Source organism: Drosophila elegans, unplaced genomic scaffold (assembly GCF_018152505.1).
Source record: "Drosophila elegans isolate 14027-0461.03 unplaced genomic scaffold, ASM1815250v1 contig_149, whole genome shotgun sequence".
In the NCBI taxonomy this organism is placed as follows: Eukaryota; Metazoa; Arthropoda; class Insecta; order Diptera; family Drosophilidae; genus Drosophila; species Drosophila elegans.
In genome coordinates this window covers 24,767,712-24,786,297 of record NW_024545513.1, presented here as the reverse complement: position 1 = coordinate 24,786,297, position 18,586 = coordinate 24,767,712, and the positions used below count along the sequence as shown (strand labels likewise).

The 18,586-nt window shown below is 42.7% G+C and overlaps 2 protein-coding genes across 4 annotated transcripts in view; one reads left to right on the top strand and one right to left on the bottom strand.

Annotated features, from left to right (window-relative positions):
* Window positions 1–18,586, top strand: part of LOC108148132 (E3 ubiquitin-protein ligase highwire) — a 67,972-nt gene that overhangs the window by 7,477 nt on the left and 41,909 nt on the right. Inside the window, exons 5-13 of the mRNA XM_017274979.2 lie at window positions 372–1,080; window positions 1,150–1,289; window positions 1,346–1,914; window positions 2,277–3,330; window positions 3,690–3,971; window positions 4,041–6,642; window positions 6,701–6,848; window positions 7,201–7,303; window positions 7,368–7,503. Of these exons, the coding sequence (XP_017130468.1) occupies window positions 372–1,080; window positions 1,150–1,289; window positions 1,346–1,914; window positions 2,277–3,330; window positions 3,690–3,971; window positions 4,041–6,642; window positions 6,701–6,848; window positions 7,201–7,303; window positions 7,368–7,503 (5,743 nt within the window). The remainder of the gene's footprint in view (window positions 1–371; window positions 1,081–1,149; window positions 1,290–1,345; window positions 1,915–2,276; window positions 3,331–3,689; window positions 3,972–4,040; window positions 6,643–6,700; window positions 6,849–7,200; window positions 7,304–7,367; window positions 7,504–18,586) is intronic.
* On the bottom strand, window positions 7,984–18,243 carry LOC108148134. 3 transcript variants are annotated; one of them, XM_017274984.2, is made up of 5 exons: window positions 18,139–18,243; window positions 10,796–11,182; window positions 9,668–10,045; window positions 9,445–9,604; window positions 7,984–9,040 (listed from the first exon to the last, which is right to left on the bottom strand). In XM_017274984.2, exons 2-5 carry the CDS (start codon window positions 10,958–10,960, stop codon window positions 8,331–8,333), a joined length of 1,413 nt encoding a protein of 470 aa, XP_017130473.1. In that variant the 5' UTR covers window positions 10,961–11,182; window positions 18,139–18,243; the 3' UTR covers window positions 7,984–8,330. The 3 variants fall into 3 exon arrangements, with proteins under 3 accessions (XP_017130473.1, XP_017130472.1, XP_017130474.1); XM_017274983.2 differs by having other exon boundaries at window positions 18,075–18,236; XM_017274985.2 differs by lacking the exon at window positions 18,139–18,243 and adding an exon at window positions 15,716–15,989.

Sequence of the window (18,586 nt, the reverse complement as noted above, 5' to 3'; positions counted from 1 at the left end):
TATTTTTCAATTAAAATGATTTATAAATAATTTTAAGGAGGATTATTTTAATTTTTCCCACTAATCAATCCGAAAATATAAAAAATATTTTTAAAAGTTTTTTCTGAACAATTTTTATTTGCCATTTTTTAACAGCTAAAAAACTAATATTATTTAGACCGCAGCTATATTTATGTCATACGTATATTGTTTCTAAACCATCTAATCTTACTTTTTGTTGAAGGCGAATCAGAATTAGTTTCTGGGTTTCATGTAGAGTATAGAAAAGAAGGATTTGCTTTTTCATAGCTGAATATGGCATTTTATTTCTATTTAATGAATTAAATATTTTATGGGATATTTACTTGTTCTACCATTTTATATTTTTTTAGAAGCCAAAACGGAGCTAAAGCCGCCGCCAAGTGATGTGCAACAGCGCCAGCAGCGCTCCAAAACCCTCATCATGCGTCGCAAGGAGCGCAAGGGCGAACTGGAGACGGGAGCCGCCGGCGGGGGAGCTGCCACGCCCACTGACCTGGACAAGGACCCACCGCGAGTGGCTCCGCTGGCACCGCAGCTGCTGCAGCTGACCAGCTCGTCGCCGGTGGTGCAGGTGGCCTGTGGCTTGCACCACACGGTGGTGCTGACTCTAGCCGGTGAGGTCTACACGTTCGGGAGCAATCAGTACGGACAGTTGGGCAGCGGAGATCTGCAGCCGGTGAGCGGACCAGTTCGTGTCCAGGTGTCCGGAGCCATCAGTCAAGTAGCCGCCGGGAGCAACCACACTGTGCTGCTGACGTCCAAGGGAATGGTCTACACATTCGGCAACTACCAGAAGGGACAACTGGGCCGGCTGCCCAGTGATTATGGTCCGAAGCCACAATCCCAGGAGGATGACTCGCCGGTGGGCATGGGATCCGATGGCGCAGGAGGATCGGGAGGATCGCCGACAGTGGCACCGCTGGGAATGCCCGGACCGGAGCGATCCCAGTCCCCGGCCACCGTCGCCCAGCCCAGTGGCTCCAAGGAGATGCCGCCGCTAATGCCAGTGCTCACGCAACGGCAAAAGTTCCTCTGGAACTGCTCACCCGGAGCTGTATTGTAAGGGCACATTCTGCTGAAATAGTAGCATATAGTCATCACTAATCGTTGTGCATTTCCATCATCTAGTGGCCTGGGTCCCTGCTATGGCAAAAAGGTGACCTGGATTGGCGCCAACGGAGATCAGACCTTCATCAAGATAGACGAATCCCTGATCACAGCGCAAATGCTGCCCAAAATGCATGTGGTGGCCAACAAGAAGACGATATGTAAGTGGTTTTGGGGAGTCTAGTCTGTTCCAATGCTAATCCTTTGCCCAAAACAGTGCTCATTCCCAGCATTCCGTTGTCCTTTCACACGCTCTCCATAAATCGCCGGGATGGAAGTTGCACGGCACATTACCGCGGACAAACCAATTTCGTGCAACTAATGCAGGCACAGCCGGAGCAACTGCAGCCGGAGATAAACTCCAATGTGGATGTGGCTGTGACCCCGGTGGCGGATTCACCGGCACATGCCACCTCCTCCACCTCCTCGCTTCTGACCGCCTTGACGGGCACCGCCACGGCTGGGGTGCCCATCAATGAGCAGATGTCGCGGAGCATGCATGAGGCACGCAACCAGATCTTCGAGGAGCAGCCACCGGATCCGGTGGGATCTTCCACTGCGGCCACAGTCTCAGCACCTCCTGGCACACCGGGATCAGCGGGATCTGGGCCACGACCACGTCGCGTTGGCAAGCAGGGAGCCAGTTCCCCGGAGGCCATTCCATCGCCTCCACAACTGGCCTTCACCATGGATCCCACCTACAATGTCCTGTGGGTTTTCGATGGAGCTGCTCGGAAGTTGCGCTGCCACAATGTGGTGGCCAGTGACATCAACGAGAGCGATGCGGTGGGTTACTAGTTTAGAACCACTTTATTTATTTATTTATTTATTTGCTTCACTGTTTCCTGGCATGTGAAGTTTGTTTACTTATAGTTTAACTCATAATATCACATCTTACTGAACATTAAAAAAAAAACAATATTAAATAGGAAGCTGATTTTAATTAAAATCTGAAACCTAAAATTATTCTCTGGATATATCGTTTTCCTTAATTTTATTTTCTGTTAAATATTTCAAATTTAGTTTAAATTTTAGAGTTTATTAATCTTTTTCTTATATATATATATTTTTTTTTATTATATTTTTTTTTATTATATTTTTTTTTTATTATATTTTGGTGACTCTAATAACTTTCTCATTTCTTTCAGAACTCTACCACTTATCGATCATTGCTCTCACCGGAACTATCCTTGCCGGATCGAGTGGACTCCCGAGTGGCCCGCTCGCAGGCCTCTTTGAATTTACTGGCCTGCCTGGACATTCTCACCTCGGCGCAGGACAACATACCCGGATGCTTCGAGCAGCCGCTGCTCAAGCAAACGCAACAGTCGGCGGAGACGCAGGCCGGGGAGTTCCAGGTGGTCAACCGCTTCGATAACTTCGGCGGCGGATGGGGGTACTCCGGGCACAGTGTGGAGGCCATACGCTTCTCGGCGGACACGGATATTGTGATCTGCGGCTTCGGGATGTTCGGCGGACGCGGGGAGTACAGCTGCAAGCTGAAGCTCTTCGATTTGGGCGGCGACGGGGGAGGCTACGAGAAGGAGGGCATCCTGATCAGCGAGACCAAGGAGGTGCCGTACGAGTGTGGCGCCAGGAGCAAGCACCATATCCTACTGCCCAAACCGGTTAGTGCGGTGGCTGGTAGATGGTACCTGGTGTGGGCCCGCATCGCAGGTCCCTCCTCCGATTGCGGATCCTGCGGCCAGGCCTCCGTGACGACCGAGGATCAGGTGGTCTTCTCGTTCAAGTCCAGCAAGAAGGCCAATAACGGCACCGACGTCAATTCTGGCCAGATACCGGCCATCCTGTACCGCCTGGTCACCCAGGATTGCAAGCAGACGCCGGCGCAGATGGACGCCGATCCGGTGCAGCGAATTTCGCGGGCCTTTGCCAACAGCGTGAGTCGGGAGTGCTTCGAGAGTCTGGTGGTGCTGCTCAGCTGGTCCTGGGACTGCTTCAAGCTGCAGCTGCGCGAGGAACGAGATCGCTCCAGGCCACTGCAGCTGCAGCAGTCGCTGCAGTACCTCGGCTATGTGATCAAGTCATGTCTGCGCCTGCTGCGCAAGTACACCAATGAGATTTACCCCCAGCGGAGCTCCTCCACATCGCTGGTGGCGAATGCAGGCTCCAATGCAGCCCATGGCAGTGGCTTGGTGGCCTCCTCCACCCTCTCCAAGATCCAGGCCAAGACAAATAAAGGTGAGTTTTTTCCAATATTATTCAATTATACTTAAGTTTATTTATAAATTTGGCCACGCCCATCCTAACGCCCACAAATCGCAAAAGTCAGTCATGTCACTCTGAGCCATGGCAGAGGTCAGTTAATGAGCTGTATTTATTCATTTGTTTAATATCTAGCGACTCACCAAAACATTTTAAAATCGAACCATTACTTTAAAAGTTATTAGGAAAGTTTTAATTATGACGTCACAGCATTTTTGAACAACGGAGTTCTTGACCCAGCAGTTCGTCAGAGGGCGCCACCCAAAACCCGGTTGTTTATTTTGAAAAGTTTAGCTGTTTTATACTAATGCAATCCTCAAAACTTCACCCAACAGATAAGAATGCCCCCCGCGTTGTGGGCAATGCAGCCGTGATGGCCAAGTACTTTGGTGACCCATCGCCATCGGTGGCCCCGGCAATGATCAGCAGTGGCGGCAGCGGAGGCGTACCATCCACATCTTCGGCTTCGGCGGCGGCGGCAACCGGAAGCGGAACTCCAGTGACCCGAAAGACCAACATGGAGAACATCCAGCTGGCCGAGTGCATTGGCAATGTGCGGGCCCTGCTCATTGGCATCTTTTGTGACGACATCTTCAAGGACATAGCCACGGATGAGGGTGAGGGTTGAGTCTTTATTCCTGATGGTCCTTGAACCATTCACTTATGATCGATTGTTTCTCTGGCAGGCTACGAACTCTCGCTGGAGATCCTGGACGAGTGTCACCTGAGCTTTGTGGCCTGCTTCGATGCCTTCTATCCGACCTCCTCGTTGAAGTGGAACTGCCTGTGCGACCTGCTCGCCCAGATGGATCGTGGAGCACTGCACTCCCGCCTGCTCAGTGCGATCCTGGCGGGCTTGTGCTCGCCATCGGTGAAGCTCAGGGCCACCTTCTCGCTGCTCAGTGCGGCCGGGAACGAACGCCAGTCGATCATCAGTCCCAGCGACAACTCCGGCCTGCCCATGCTCTCCTCCACGGACGCCCATCCGTATCCCGTGCTGGTGGAGCAAATGATATACCGGACGCAGCAGGAGAAGAGCGACTTCCTGAGCAACTCGTGGACATTCAAGGATGTGCTGGTGCGACTGCTGGACATCATTGCCAGTCCCATACGCTCCCGCATCGAGGCTATTTACAGCCGAAGCCTGGGAAGTCTGGGTGGCAGTTATCCCGGAGGTGGCAAGGAGTGCGTCAATCAGGGACTAATCGACAACTGTTGCCATCTGCTGGCCAGAGTGCTGGCCGAGATCGTGTACCAAACGGCCATGGGGGAATTCGACAAACTGTTCATGCCGCCCAGAACGCTCCATTCGACCGGAGCTCGGTTCGCCCGCTGCGATGTGAGCCGCACCTGGAACACGGGAAACTTTGGACCCGACGCCATCGCCTTCGCCGTGGATCGACCTGGTGTGGCCATAGCTGGCGCCATGGTTTACTCGGGATCCGGGAGCTACGACTATCAGTTGGAGTTGCTGTACGACAATACGGCGGACTTGCAGCCGCAGCACAAGTGGGAGACCTTGGAGTCGGTGTCAGGGAGCTACGACCAGGAGGCGGTGCACAACGATATGGCGGAGATCAAGTTCGACCATCCGGTGCACATAAAGGAGAATGCCCGCTACGCTTTGAGGCTGTGCTCCCAGGGAGCTCGCACCTGTAGCGGCGATGCCGGAATGTCGGCTGTCCGAGGACCATGTGGCGCCCAGTTCCACTTCTATGCCTGCGATCTGAGCTTCAATGGCACCACTCCGGCCAGGGGTCAATTGCCGTGCATCCTGTACTACAGCACACCCATGAAACAGGACGGAAATGCGGCCAGTGGTGGACGAGGAGGTACAGATGGCTCGAATGTGGCCAATCACGTGGAGGAGCGCCTGATGCTTCTCGGCCCCCATGAGGTCTCCACCCGCGACACGGCCCTACAAATCGCCGCTGATATAACCAAAAAATGTACCGAACTATTGATCCTGGCACGCAATGCCATGGCCGCTTCGTGCTCGCCCTCGGACAATAGTTCGAATCACACGCAGACCATCGATTCGGAGCACAATATCACACCCATCGAGGAGCACATGGACATCAATTGGGCGAACAACTCGAGGACAGCGGCCCAGCTGCCTGCTGCAGGGGATCCGCAGCTGTCCACCGCCAGGGATTTGGGCAAACGCATCGAGTCCTTCTCGAAGGGCCTCATGGAGACGCTCAAGTTTGACAAGCGATCAACGAACCCCTTCGAGATGGAAATCGAGATTGGAGCCACCGAAGTGGAGGAGTCGGCGGATTTGAGGAATGGCCAGAGTCAGAGCCAAAGTCAAAGTCAAAGTCAGAGTGTGCCGATAAATGGGAACGAGAGGACCACGGACTTCGAGGTAGCCGAGTTGCCGGCGCAACAAACCGTGACCGTGCATTCCGATTCGGAGGAGGCTCCTCTGGAGGTGGCCGGCATGGCGGCCGCTTCTGCTGCTTCGGCTGCTCCTCTGGGTGGCGGCGGCGGCGGTGGAGCGAGTATTGCCGGTGAATCCGGCGGAGTGGGTGCCGTGGGCAGCCAAGTGGCCGCCGTGCAGCTGCTGGAGGTCTTCAATCTGTCCGCCTCCAATATGTTCCATACGCTATTGCCACTGGTCTATGCACACATTGCCAATCTGGCCTGCAGTGATCCCAAGAGCTCCGTCCAGATACTCGGCCTGATCAAGGAGATCCTGCCGCACATAGCTGCCCTGAATCAGCTGCATGTGGCCAAGGATCAGCGTCAGCCGGAGCCGGCCATCTTCGCGCCACAGAACTCCAGTTCGGGGTCCAATTCGAGCAGCAGCAGCAGCACCACGAGCAACCACTACTGTCTGGTGGAGAGTGAGCACCCCTATCGCAGTGCCAGCATCAGTAGCTATCGCGTGGAGTTCCCGCCCTGCGTCCAGTGGCTCACCATCGAGTTCGATCCGCAGTGTGGCACTGCCCAGCTGGAGGACTACCTGCTCCTCTCGATTCCCATGCGTCCGGCTTCGCAGCAGGCACAGTCCGTTCCGCACGTGGACGACTATCTGGAGCAGGCGGATAACTATGCACATGGTGCAGGGGCGGACAGGAGACGCACTGCCGGCGGTGGCGTTGCCACAGCACCACCTAGCTCCCACCGGCGATCCGCCAGTGTGCAGCTGACCATGGCCAGTTGCTGTCGCAGTCCGGGTGGCGGAAACGCGCCAGGATCCGCAACGGCTGCCAGTTCTATGCCTCCGCTGCGCAGCCAGGATCCCAATGACAGGGAGTGGATTGTGGTCAAGAAGTTCAACACGTAAGTGGGAATACATTTGCAATTGAGGGTGATGTTAACTAAAGCTCTAATCTTCTAGAGCCTCCACCTGGCTGCACAATGTCCTCATTCTGCCCGGCAACTGTGTGGAATTCTCCTTGGAGACGGCCTCACTTTACGCCCAGGATCCGCACAACAATCGCTATGGCTTCAAGTGTCTGGTGGTGGGCTACGACAACCCCACATCGGTAAGTATTCCCCTGGTGATGCATAAAGACTGTTGGAAAAGATACTCGTTTGTTGTACCTAGGTAAGGTACAAGACATTGCCAACAAAGAATACCTAGGTACACCATTTTTTAGGTTTCTAAGTACAAAAAATAAATACATATATTCAAACCTAAGTGCCCAGCTTAGCTTTCAGTACCTAAGAAAGTTAAAAAGGTAGCCATTCATTTGTTTATATAGATAAGGTCATAAGTACAATATTTGATTACCTAGATACGTACCTAATTATAAGTATTTATGTAGGTACTCCCCAAAAACTCTTTACATAAATAAACCCATCTCTTTCTAATCCATGCTTTTCCATCTCGCTCAGATCAATGCCAGCAACTCGTGTCTCATTCGATTGGAACAGGAGTTGGCCTACTTGGGCGGCATGTGCAGTGCCAATCTCATGAAGAAGGAACTCAATCTGCCAGGTAAATAATTTAAATTTGAATGTAATTAAAGCATATACTCTAAATGTCCTATTTAAACCATCAGATGACAAGGATGTGGAGGACATGAGCGGCATCGAGGAGACCATCAACGCCCATCACACCCTGCTCTCTAAGGGATTTGCCCTATCCGAACCCCAGTTGACCGTGCACCAGGCTCTGGAATCGTATCTGCCCATCGGGTGAGTTTTTCAACTTGCTATTCTTCATATTGTTTAGGAAACTGATAGGATCAATAGGTCTCAATAATTGTAACAAAATCTTCAATAAACCTTTGCAAGACATTTCCTCAAAGGCTTTTGGATTTTATAAACATATGTATGTGTATGCAATTTCTAGAAATATTGCATGCAAACTTTGTAAATATATATAAAATTTCATATACACAATTTTAGCTTATCATCTTACAGTATACAGAGTTTTGCCCTTTGTTTTGTTTATTTTAAAAATATTCATTAATTGAAAGTTCAGAAAATTTGTTTAGAGAAAAATTCTTAAGCTTTTCAAAGAATAGGAATACTATATATATATATGTAAATATATATAGATCCAGGAATATCTTATGCACTTTTTAAATATTTAAGCTATTTACATACTTGCACCCAATATTATAAGTAAAATCTTTAGTATAAATATTGAACCTCATAAAATACAAACGCCCCTTTTGGCTTTAGATTGATTTATTCCATATAAGTATTTGGTGGGATATGGCGAACCCACCTGGATATTTCTGGGCAAGATCCCAGCCTACATGCGACTATTTACATGGGCATCTTAAAAGCTGACAAACATTACGACTTTAAGCATAATTATAGAATACGATTATTAACGACTAAACTTGTAGGCTATTGTTTTGGTACAGCGAAAGGTCACGCATTGGTGGTTTCGTATGATGGGTGGTGGTGCTCCACCCGCTCCTCTAGCTTCATTCAGCTCTGTGTCTCTGTGGGTTGTGTGTTTCTGGGAGGAATCTCTGAATAGACCTCCTCCCAGTGTCTTTCCTTGACATCTACAAATCAGTCTTTAGCAGGCCAGCATTCTCGATTTGGTATACGATCTGAGTCTCCTTGTAAGTGCGCGGTTCCGGCTGCACTACGTCCAGTTTGCGGCGTCGTCGTCTTTGCACCACTCGCCACCAGAGCAGGAGGATCAGCAGGAGCAGGAGCAATCCCAGGAGCACACTTCCCGAGATTATGTAGGCCAGGTAGCTCCGCTGGCGACACTGATCAGTGATTAGTGTTCGCAGTGGCTTATACGGCTCGAGTTGTCGTTCTCCGCCGGACTGGGTCACATAGTCGGGTGGATGGAACAACAACTGATCACTGTGCGCTCGAAAGAAGTCCGCCCGTGGCAGTGCTGGCTCCACATTCCTGTCCAGCTGCTCACAGTTCCAGGCATTGTCATAGCGAAGATCCCGGATGTTCACGGTGAATCTGTCGTCAAAACGCAGGGGTTGAGGTGCCACCTGAGCTACTCCGGCACCATCGACCCGGGGATCAGCTCCTGGACGAGAGCTTCGCAGGCTGTTGTTGTGGAAGCGGAGCTCCAAGTGCTCACTCAGTTGATACGATCGATGAACGGTGAGGCTGCGGAAGGCAATCTCACTGGTGGCCCCGAAATCGTTGCCTCGGATGGAGACCGCATCCCGGATTTGGGCCTCCAACCACTCGCCGTCCACGGACACAAAGTGGTTGTCGCTCAGACTCAACTTGGAAACAACTGGAAGAGAGTTAGGCATTATGATCGTGTTACTGGGTCATCAAGAAAATTTCTGGAAGACGATTGAACTAAATTGACAATAAAAAAAAATCATAGGCAAAGGCAAGGAAATATAAGAGATAACTGGATTGGATAATATTGAAAATAATATATTTAAAGAATTAGAAAAAGACAAAAAAATATCCCTTAAAGTGGGCAAATGTTGCTATCGATATTGCTACAAAACTCACGTATAAAACGTGAAATATATTTATATCAATTAAGGACTTATAAAAGGCCTGAAGCTTTAGTGAGGTTGTTACATTAAAACGAAAAAGGCTTACTTCAAAAAATATTGATAAATTTATAAGACCAAACAAAATCGGTAATTCACTTTTAAAACCAAAAAACCAATATACACTTACGTTTGAAGGAGAAGGCATGGGAGTGGACCTCCTGGAAGTGATTGCCCCGCAGACTCAGCTCGTTGGTGACCTCCAGTTCGTAGAAAGCCCGCGTGGGCAGATCACCCAGAAATTGACAGTTGGCGATGGTCATTTGTTCCACGGCGAACTTCTTAAAGGCCTGCAAATAATATATGGGGATAAGTAATCCGTGAATATTGTGAAGTCGTATCATCTGGCTCACCTGACTTTCAATGCGCTGGATGGTGACCCCGTCGAATTTGAGCAATATGGCACTGTCCTTGGTGGTGGTGAACCCGAAGGGCTTCATCAGCTCGATCCGTCCGCCCACGAATGAGATCTCCTCGATGTTGCCGTTGATGGCATGCGACTCGATCAGCTGGAGGTTCGTCTGCTCGAACTCCACGATCAGTGCCTTGTTGCTGGCATAGCGGGGCACACTCAGAGCGTGTTCCCGGAGCACCAGCTGACCCACCTGGCGGAAGGTAACCTTTCGCAGGCCCACAGTGTCTGCCAGCCGATTGGCCTCCACCACAAGGTCGCGACAATTGCGGATCTCCACCAGGTAGACGCTTCCATGCAGGAGCGGTAAAACCATAGGCTGAAAATAAAAAAAGTTTCATTAAATGGTACATAAAAACAGGTTAATAAAAAATATTCAACAATATAATAAAAAGGAAATGTTTATAAAGGCTAGAGTAACATTTTTTTTTTAAATAGTTTTAGGGATATGTAAAACAAATCTTGCTCAATTTGATAATTAGCTTAACAATTATACATCCTTACTGATGACAATAGGGTGTATAACATTTGTTTTTAAATAATTACTCACAAAAAAATATGGTTTGAAGCCTTTTTTAACAAAACTGTTTTAGGGATATGTAATAGAAATCTGATCAACAAAACAAAGTAAATAAAAGGGCTTTTGATTGCCAATATAGAAAATAAAAAATGTACTTAATAATCTGCATAAGTAATCTGCTAAAAAATCAGAAAAATACATAATTGATTTATTTAATAACTAAATGATGAATATAAGGTGTACCACCTTTCTCTTCAAATTATTCATCATACGTAAATATTACGTTAAGTTTTATGTAATTTGCTTTTAGATGTATTTGTCATATCCTTTTCATATGTTTGCTTATTAAGTAATGCTTCTGCTACTCATTTGGGCATTTAAAAGATTTTAATTTAAAATACAAGTTTTTAACACTTTTTTATAAAACTTTTTCAAATTGGAATGATGAGGTCATAGAATATGTTTGTTTAAAAAACGGTTATGATTTCATTGTTTAGATTAGAAGTACCGTATGTAAACATTAGTTATTTTGCCTGTAGGGTGACTCACCTGGTCGGAGTTGTTACAATCGCAGGTAATGGTGGTTCCATACTCCCGGCAGGTCACCTTCGTCAGATCCGCCTGAACGGGGTGGAGGAGGAGCAGGGGGGACAAGAGGGGCAGGAGGAGCCATGTCCATGCCGTGGGATCCTTGAGATTTCTGATATTCCGCATGGTTTCTCGACTGATCCGCCTATGGCTAATTATTCACTCATATTAACCTATGTTTCTCCACTCGCTCTCTTCTTTCCGCCTATTCTCCGGCTCACTCTACGTTGACTTTTCAGTTGTGTTTACCATCCGCTCCGTTTTGCACTGCTCTCCGCCGTAAGCGTTCCGTGGAAATGCTGATAAAGTCCGATTCGTTTCAGCCTTATCTTTGAAGGTGTTTCTTATCTACATAGTATTATTCATGTACACATTTGGTTGTATGAGTTAAAGTTGTGTATTTGCGGTTGTGTGTCAAATTGCTGTGCTGTGTGTGTGTGTGTGCTTTTGGCTTGTCACCCCACAAGTGAGCTCAATTTTTCCCTCTTTATAGCAGATAATGCGGGTAGCTTTTCTATAACTGTTCTAACTCAAAGTACCTACCTGATTAAACTCAAGATTCCTATACCTATACTTATTCATTGATATTTAATATAATAGATAATTTATGGCAAATAGTACTATGCTAATTTTATTTTTCGTTGTCCTAGATGAAAAAGCAACAAAAAATTGTACTTTCTCTACTAGAATTTTCTGTGGAAACTCTGTGAATCGAGGTAAACGTTTTTTTTTACCAGTTTTTAAGACATAATACACCAGTAACGTAAATTAATGTAATCCTTAAAAAACTTTTGCAAAGGGATTATTTTAATTTCACTACACTCATAGAAATTTCTTCTTAAAATCCATTAAAATCGCCTTTGAATTTTCGCAATAGACAGTCGCCTTCATTTGAAGAAAATTTATTTCTTTAATTAATCTTGATTTCTTTCTTCAAACAAGAAATACAGCTCTTCAACCAAGAAATAAAATTTCTCAAGTTAGAAATATTATGTCTTAAATCAAGAAAAAATATTTCTTAAAATTATAAAAAATATTTCTTAAAGCTAAAAATATATTTCTTAAAAATAAGATAGTTTCTCAAAGTTCTGTCAGAGGAAGCGTCGCGACACGAACAGTTATTTGTATGAAATTGCAGTCGGCGACATACACACACTGACAAGTTTCGACGTGCAAACTACTCTCACAAATAAAGCGCGCGACGAGAAGAACACCCCCGCTAGCTAACACACATGCAATTTAATTTAAAATTTAACTAGGGGGGTAGAAGATGATAAAGATAAACATGATTTTTAAAATTCACATTAGAACATTGTAATGCACAAATAATACCAAAACTTGAAAAAAATGCACATTATTATTTGGTCGTCGGCGAATCGAACCCAGGCCTTCCGCGCGGGAGTTGGACATTGTAACACTAGGCTATGTTCGCACTCAAAGAATGAATGTCAAAAGTAATGACTGTTTCGTCAGCTTGGACGAGTCATGTTAAAAATAATCAAAACAATCATATCTTTTCAATTTGCAGCCACTGAGTATGAATAGCACGCCACTTGAGTACGTTGATACAGCTGTAAACTTAGGTTTTACATTCAACAGAACTCTTACCTGGAATGATCATATTACAAAGTCTGTAGGGAAAACATATGGCATAATAAGGACATTATCCGTAACTAAAAATTGCCTGCCCACCCATATACGTTTACTTATAGCTAAAACCTGCATTGTTCCAGCGCTATTTTATGGAGTAGAAGTTTTTTCAAACTGTGACACTACCAGTAAGAACAAAATTGAAGTTCTATTTAATTGCATAAGCAGGTATATATTCAACCAACCACATAGATATCACGTATCCGAATTTTCGCTGAAAATATTCGATATCTCGCTAAATGAATGGATAAAGATGCGAAACTTAATTTTTCTGCAAAAAATTATTTTCTAATAAGAACCTTCGTATCTTTTCGAAAAACTTCAATTTACATCCTCTAGAAGAGCAAACAATCTTACTTGCATAAGACCTAGATCATTGACATCCGAAAGACAATTTTTAATTAATGCTAATCGATCATGGAACTGATCGTCTTAAAAATAGTTGCAGTGCCACGCAATTCAAGATAAAATTATTCACACACCTTAAAAACACTATTCCGTGAATTAAAATAAAAATAGAAGGCGACTTAGGTTACTTTTTATGAAAATTAGTTTTAAGTATAATGTAACAATTAAATATTTGCAAACTCTAAGTGACTAGCGCATTAATTTATAAGTTCCAAACTTGTAGCGTTAGGATAAAATTTTATAATAAATACAAATACAAATCTGATACAATATATTCAGAAATTGTTTATTTTCCTGTATTTACTATAAAAAGTTGTTATCATTTTAAATAATTTCCTTAAGTTTTTTGTCTGCCTTAACTTAGCTAAGCACATTAGGACACGTGAGTGATTTCCCTTTTTTATCAATACAAAAAAGAAATAATCTCGAAATGGGGGATTCGAACTCGTGCTGCTGCTCAGATTTATTTCTGGTCAGGCAACTTAGCCGCTAGGCAACCATTAATCGGCTTAGTTAAAGGCTGCTTTTCTATACTTGAGGGATACTTCTTTCTTGATCTCAAAGGCGATTTCTCCTTTAAAATCCTAATGAATGACGTTGCTGAACCGAACGCCATTTGAGCTTTCGGCAAAGTCATCCGACTGACATCGTTGACTTCGTATTTTATCGTTCTTTTTCTTTCGAATTGCTTTTGTGAGTCAAAGGCTGGTTTTCTATTTTTGAAGGATATTGCTCTATGGAACTCAAAGTCAAATTGTTGTTGCTGTTCTCGTCCGAAAAAAAAAACAAAATTAAGTTTTTTTTTCTATTTTTAAAAAAGTTTTTTTTCTTAAAAGCTTACAATCAGAAAGGATTTCCATTTTTAATTACAACTTTTTCTTGAATCAAGAAATTTTTGTCTTTGATTCAAAGACTAGCCGATTTAAAGGCGAGATTTCTAAATTTTGGGAATTTTTTCTATGAGTGTGAAAGCTTGCAACGCAGTGAAGTAGTAATAAACTACTTGAGTGAAAGTTTTCCAAAAGTCTCATTTCCTTTGCAATGCTGATAAGAAATTATACTTAATGTTAAGATACCGAGGTCAAACGCCAGTACAAATTTGCTAGCGGGCTCTTACTAAAATCGTAGTTCTTTTTGCGATTTCTTTGGTCGCTTAAATGAATTTAAAAAAAAAGGTTTAATTAAAATTTTTAAAAAAAGTCATGACTCTAATTGGTAAATGAAAAAATTTCAAGTATTGTGTATAATATTATAGCTTTTAGAATTGTTTCGGTAATAGTTCCCAGTTCTATGAGAAAAAATCTTGCAAAACTGAGACAAGAAATTCAAGCTGTCCCAAAACTGAGTGATCGATTGGCGATCTCAAGGCGAAGCATCGTCCAACTACTTTGGACAGTTGAGAGTGTCGATCATAATTAGCTAACGTTATTGCCCAACAACGATTTTCAAGCCGGGGAAGAGAACGAGGCTCTAATTGAATCACAACACACTCTCCAATTGTGATCACTTCACCAGTAGTGAACCAACCCTTCAATCACGGTGCCTGTTAATTGAATTCGGAGGTCTCATTTTGGCCCTGGAATTGGAGACCATGTCTGGTGGGTCTGGTAGCCCGAACATAAGCAATTATGCTTTGTTATTTGTTTACGGCCATTTCCATTTCCATTTGTTTATAAAACTCAATTTAAGCGAGAGGAAATTTAGTCAGCTTGCCATCTCAAGTGGCGACTGTTAAAATATTTGCGCACGAGTCGAGGAATTCGAGTAACCGGCACGAATGGGCATTCCAGAGTCTCCAAGTTGGCCATCACATACGTTTATGCCAAGTATTTCACGAAGCTACATAAATCCGGAAATGCTAAGTCAAAAAAGTTATAATATTTTGTTTTAAATATTTGATGTGTGATTTTAAAGCTGAGGGTAATCTTAACTTGAACCTCTGCTCTTAGTTTTTGTTTTTTTTTTCTTTTTACCCTTGCAGAGGGTATTATAATTTCAGTCAAAAGTTTGCAGTTCAGAGTTACGCTTTTAATTTTTTTAAATCGGAAAACGATATCATTTTGCTGCTATAGGAACTATCGAATAATTAAGCTGCAAATCATCTATGTTTTTAAACATATACGCAAGTAAATCATAATTGTAATGTTTTCAAGAATATTTAGTTTTTGCAAAAGCTGCAAGGGTATATTTATTCATTTATTCATTTCTTGTTTATAACATTTTTATAACTTTAAAGTCTTGATTGCCTTAGTTGCTATATGACTGACTTGACACACTTTTCTAGGGATCCTATCTTATCTGTAGTTGACAGGGTAAGGTATAAAGTCATCCTTAAATAATCTAAGACTTGTAAAAGTACATTATTTATACACCATGGATCGGGGCCTAAAAATTGCGGATGTGTCGCAGACGCTGTTTTCAACCCTTTGGGGTAATTCCCATTCAATCAAGTTGTGTTCATTGAGTGCACTTGGGCTTAGGAAATTAAATTAAAGCGCAATTGCATTTCCTGTCAAGTAAAAAAGTAGCATACACGCACCGTTAAATCCCTGGACTCAGAACTAGAGGCACAATCTGCTTTAAAGCCCCCCGAATTACTTCAATTACTCGTTGTCCAATTAGGCGTCCATTATGATATAAATACTGGCACATAGCCTTATTTAGCCAGCACTCTTAACTTCCATAATTTTGAAGGTATTTAAAGAAGTGGATAATATGGTAACGTTTCTATAGCTAAGAACAAGGCTGGGTAAAATGTTTAAATATTTTCTTAAAGTTTTGCTTGATAAATATTGTGTTTTACAATATAAAACTCTTACTCACTAATAATTAATCCGTATATTAGTTTTTACAAAAGTTGGCAACATTAAAGCTTAACAAAACATTTAAAACCACTTGAGACTTGTGCAATGTTTTGATTATTTCGCAAACAAAGCTTTAAAAATGCATATATGTATGCATTTTGGAATTTTTGTAAACCACAATTAAATGTGCAAACAATAATTAGCACATTTCATGGACTTGTAACCATTGACTTGAATTAAATCAAAGACAACTAAGCGAATCGAAAGGCTGCAATTGCAATGCCCCAGTTAACTGAGTTAAATATCGTTTCATGCTGTCGAATCGGGTTAAAAGCATTATCTTATCACTGTTTTTATCGATTGCGATAAGATTGTAAATGAGTCAGAAAGTCGAGCGATTGCCACACAATTTGACTCAATTCTTGCAGGATGACACATGTGTATTTGGTTACCAAGGGTTTTCGCATTACTCCATGCAGCTTACACGGCAAAATGTAATTTTCTGGAAACTTAATGACTAACTCAAATATTTTTAACCGAGAGACAGTTGGGAATCAGTCATGGTGGAAATTTGAGGGTTAAAGTTATAATTAACTATCTTTATGATGTATCGATATCAAGAAAAAATAATGGATAAGATTTAAATATTGCAAATTATCTATTAAGGTTTGCTCCAATAGTTAAATCTATAAAGATATAATTGTCGTTTAGATCAAAGGATCATAGTTCTAAGAGATTTTTCCTTTTTTTTAAATTTTCAGTCAAAGATTAAAAAAGATTAAATTTTCTTAAATATTTGACCAATAGGATAATGCTTTGTAAAAAGCTCTGCATTTAAAACATTCTTAGAATATTCTTCGTTAATCTGAATACATGCATATTATTTTCTCGTTGATATTTTCTCACTTAACAAATTTTTAGAAAAATCTTTCAATTTTCTTTGTCTCGTTGTCTCTCGAAATGAATGCTTTCTTTTGAAAGATAGCAATTAACTGCAGGCTTTCCAGCAATTTAGCAAATCTTATCGGCTGCACAATTGTCACCGACTTTCTTCCGAAGCTCGTAAAAATTACTGTTAAAAGCGAGTCTACCGCAAAAGCTCATTTAGCCAAAGGTCCAACCACTTTAAAAGCGAAAAAGTAGTAGTAGAATGCTGAGGGCACTTGACGGGGTTAATGTTTTTAGCCTGTTGAGCTGCTGCTCTTTGCTTTCTACTACTTGAAATTCGTGCAGTTTGTTTTGGTTTCTGTTGAATATCGCTTGTTTTCATACACTTGGCACAAATTTCGTTGAACCTTTAATAGCTTTGACTTTGGTCTAAAGGCTGTGAGCTTCCTTTAGTTTTCCATTTACATAGCTAATTTTGAGTTATTAGAGCTTCGAGCTAAACAAAAAGTTCTGAGAATAGGTCTGAAATGGTGGTATGAAAAACAATTTGGAGCATCCACTTTTTACGAGTTTTATATATGAACAAAATAAAAAAATGGATTAATGTTATATACTTTTCCAACATATAATTGTTAAAACACTCGAGTTAGGTTTTGATCTTCTTAGTATTTTGAATCATACCAACCAGATAATATAAAAAGAGTTTTAGGAAATTTTGAGTTTTGAACTTTGAAACAACACTCAATAATAACATGTTTTTTTTAAACCAATTCAGCTTAGGAGTTTCAGCTTAGAGACTTGACTGTACTTTGAAACAAATTTCGATAAACTCTTTAAAATATTGACTTTGGGGTTGGACTTTTTGCCAAACAGAAAACGTTTTTATGGCAAAAGCAAACTAAAAACAGATTTTTATTTCACGTTTGCTTTTCTCCGTCGTCATTTAACCTTGAAATATCAAAATACGATGATGACGAGCGGCGGACATAATGGATATGGATATATGGCAAGGTGTCTGCCAATTTGTATTTTTTTTTTTTTTAACAAGGGGGCGTTTTGTTCACAAATAAACACTGCTAATTAAGATTAACCCGGGGGAATTGCAAAAAAATAAATTCAAATTGCAGCATATAGAGAGATGTTAAATTCTTGTTTGTAGCTTCAATTTGTTTTTGTTTTGTTTGTTTGGTTTTGTTGCGTGGGCTGGTGATCATGATCACCACCGAGAAAAAAATGGAGAAAAGAACCAAGAGAGAAAAAAATTCTTCTTCTCTGTTTGTTTGAGTTCTTTTTTAGCTTTTCTCGGCATTTTTGCAACGCAAACGCAAACAAATTTTTCCTTCTTTCCCGTTTTATTTTTTTTATTACTTTGAACTTTATGGCGGCTCCAGCACACACACAAACACACGCAGATTTTGACACATATGGGAAATATAGACACACTCCATAAACAAAAAAAAAAGTATATATGTACATATATTTAAGCGAACCTTAGCCGTAAATTGCCCAAGTAAATATTCGCATTTATTTATATTAGCAGTGAAATCAGCGCACCAAATTGAAACACGCGTGCGGTCAGACGGTTCGGTTCTGTAGCCTTGTTTTTGTTGGTCGGCCAACCGGCGTAAGCGCGTGCAAATGACAAACTGAGCGCCAAACCGCCGAACGCTAAACGTTAACCGCCAATCTCAATCTCCACTTCCAATCTCCGCCACGAGCGGCAAACGGCGGCAGAGCGGTAGTCAGTGCTGAGCTTTCAGCTTCAGTTCTAGCCTTAAATCCATTAGAATCAGTAAAAAAGGTGTCTAAAAGAACTGGCAAAAAAGAACTTTCGGATAAAAATAATAATGTTGCAAACTAGAAAAATTTATAAGTAAGGTTTTGACTTAGTGCTTTCTGAAGCACATTTGTTTCTATAAGGGTTCAAGTTCAAGTCCTAGAGTCGTTTAGTATATTGAATAAAATTTGTTTTACATTTTGTTGTGTTCAATTTTTTATGAAT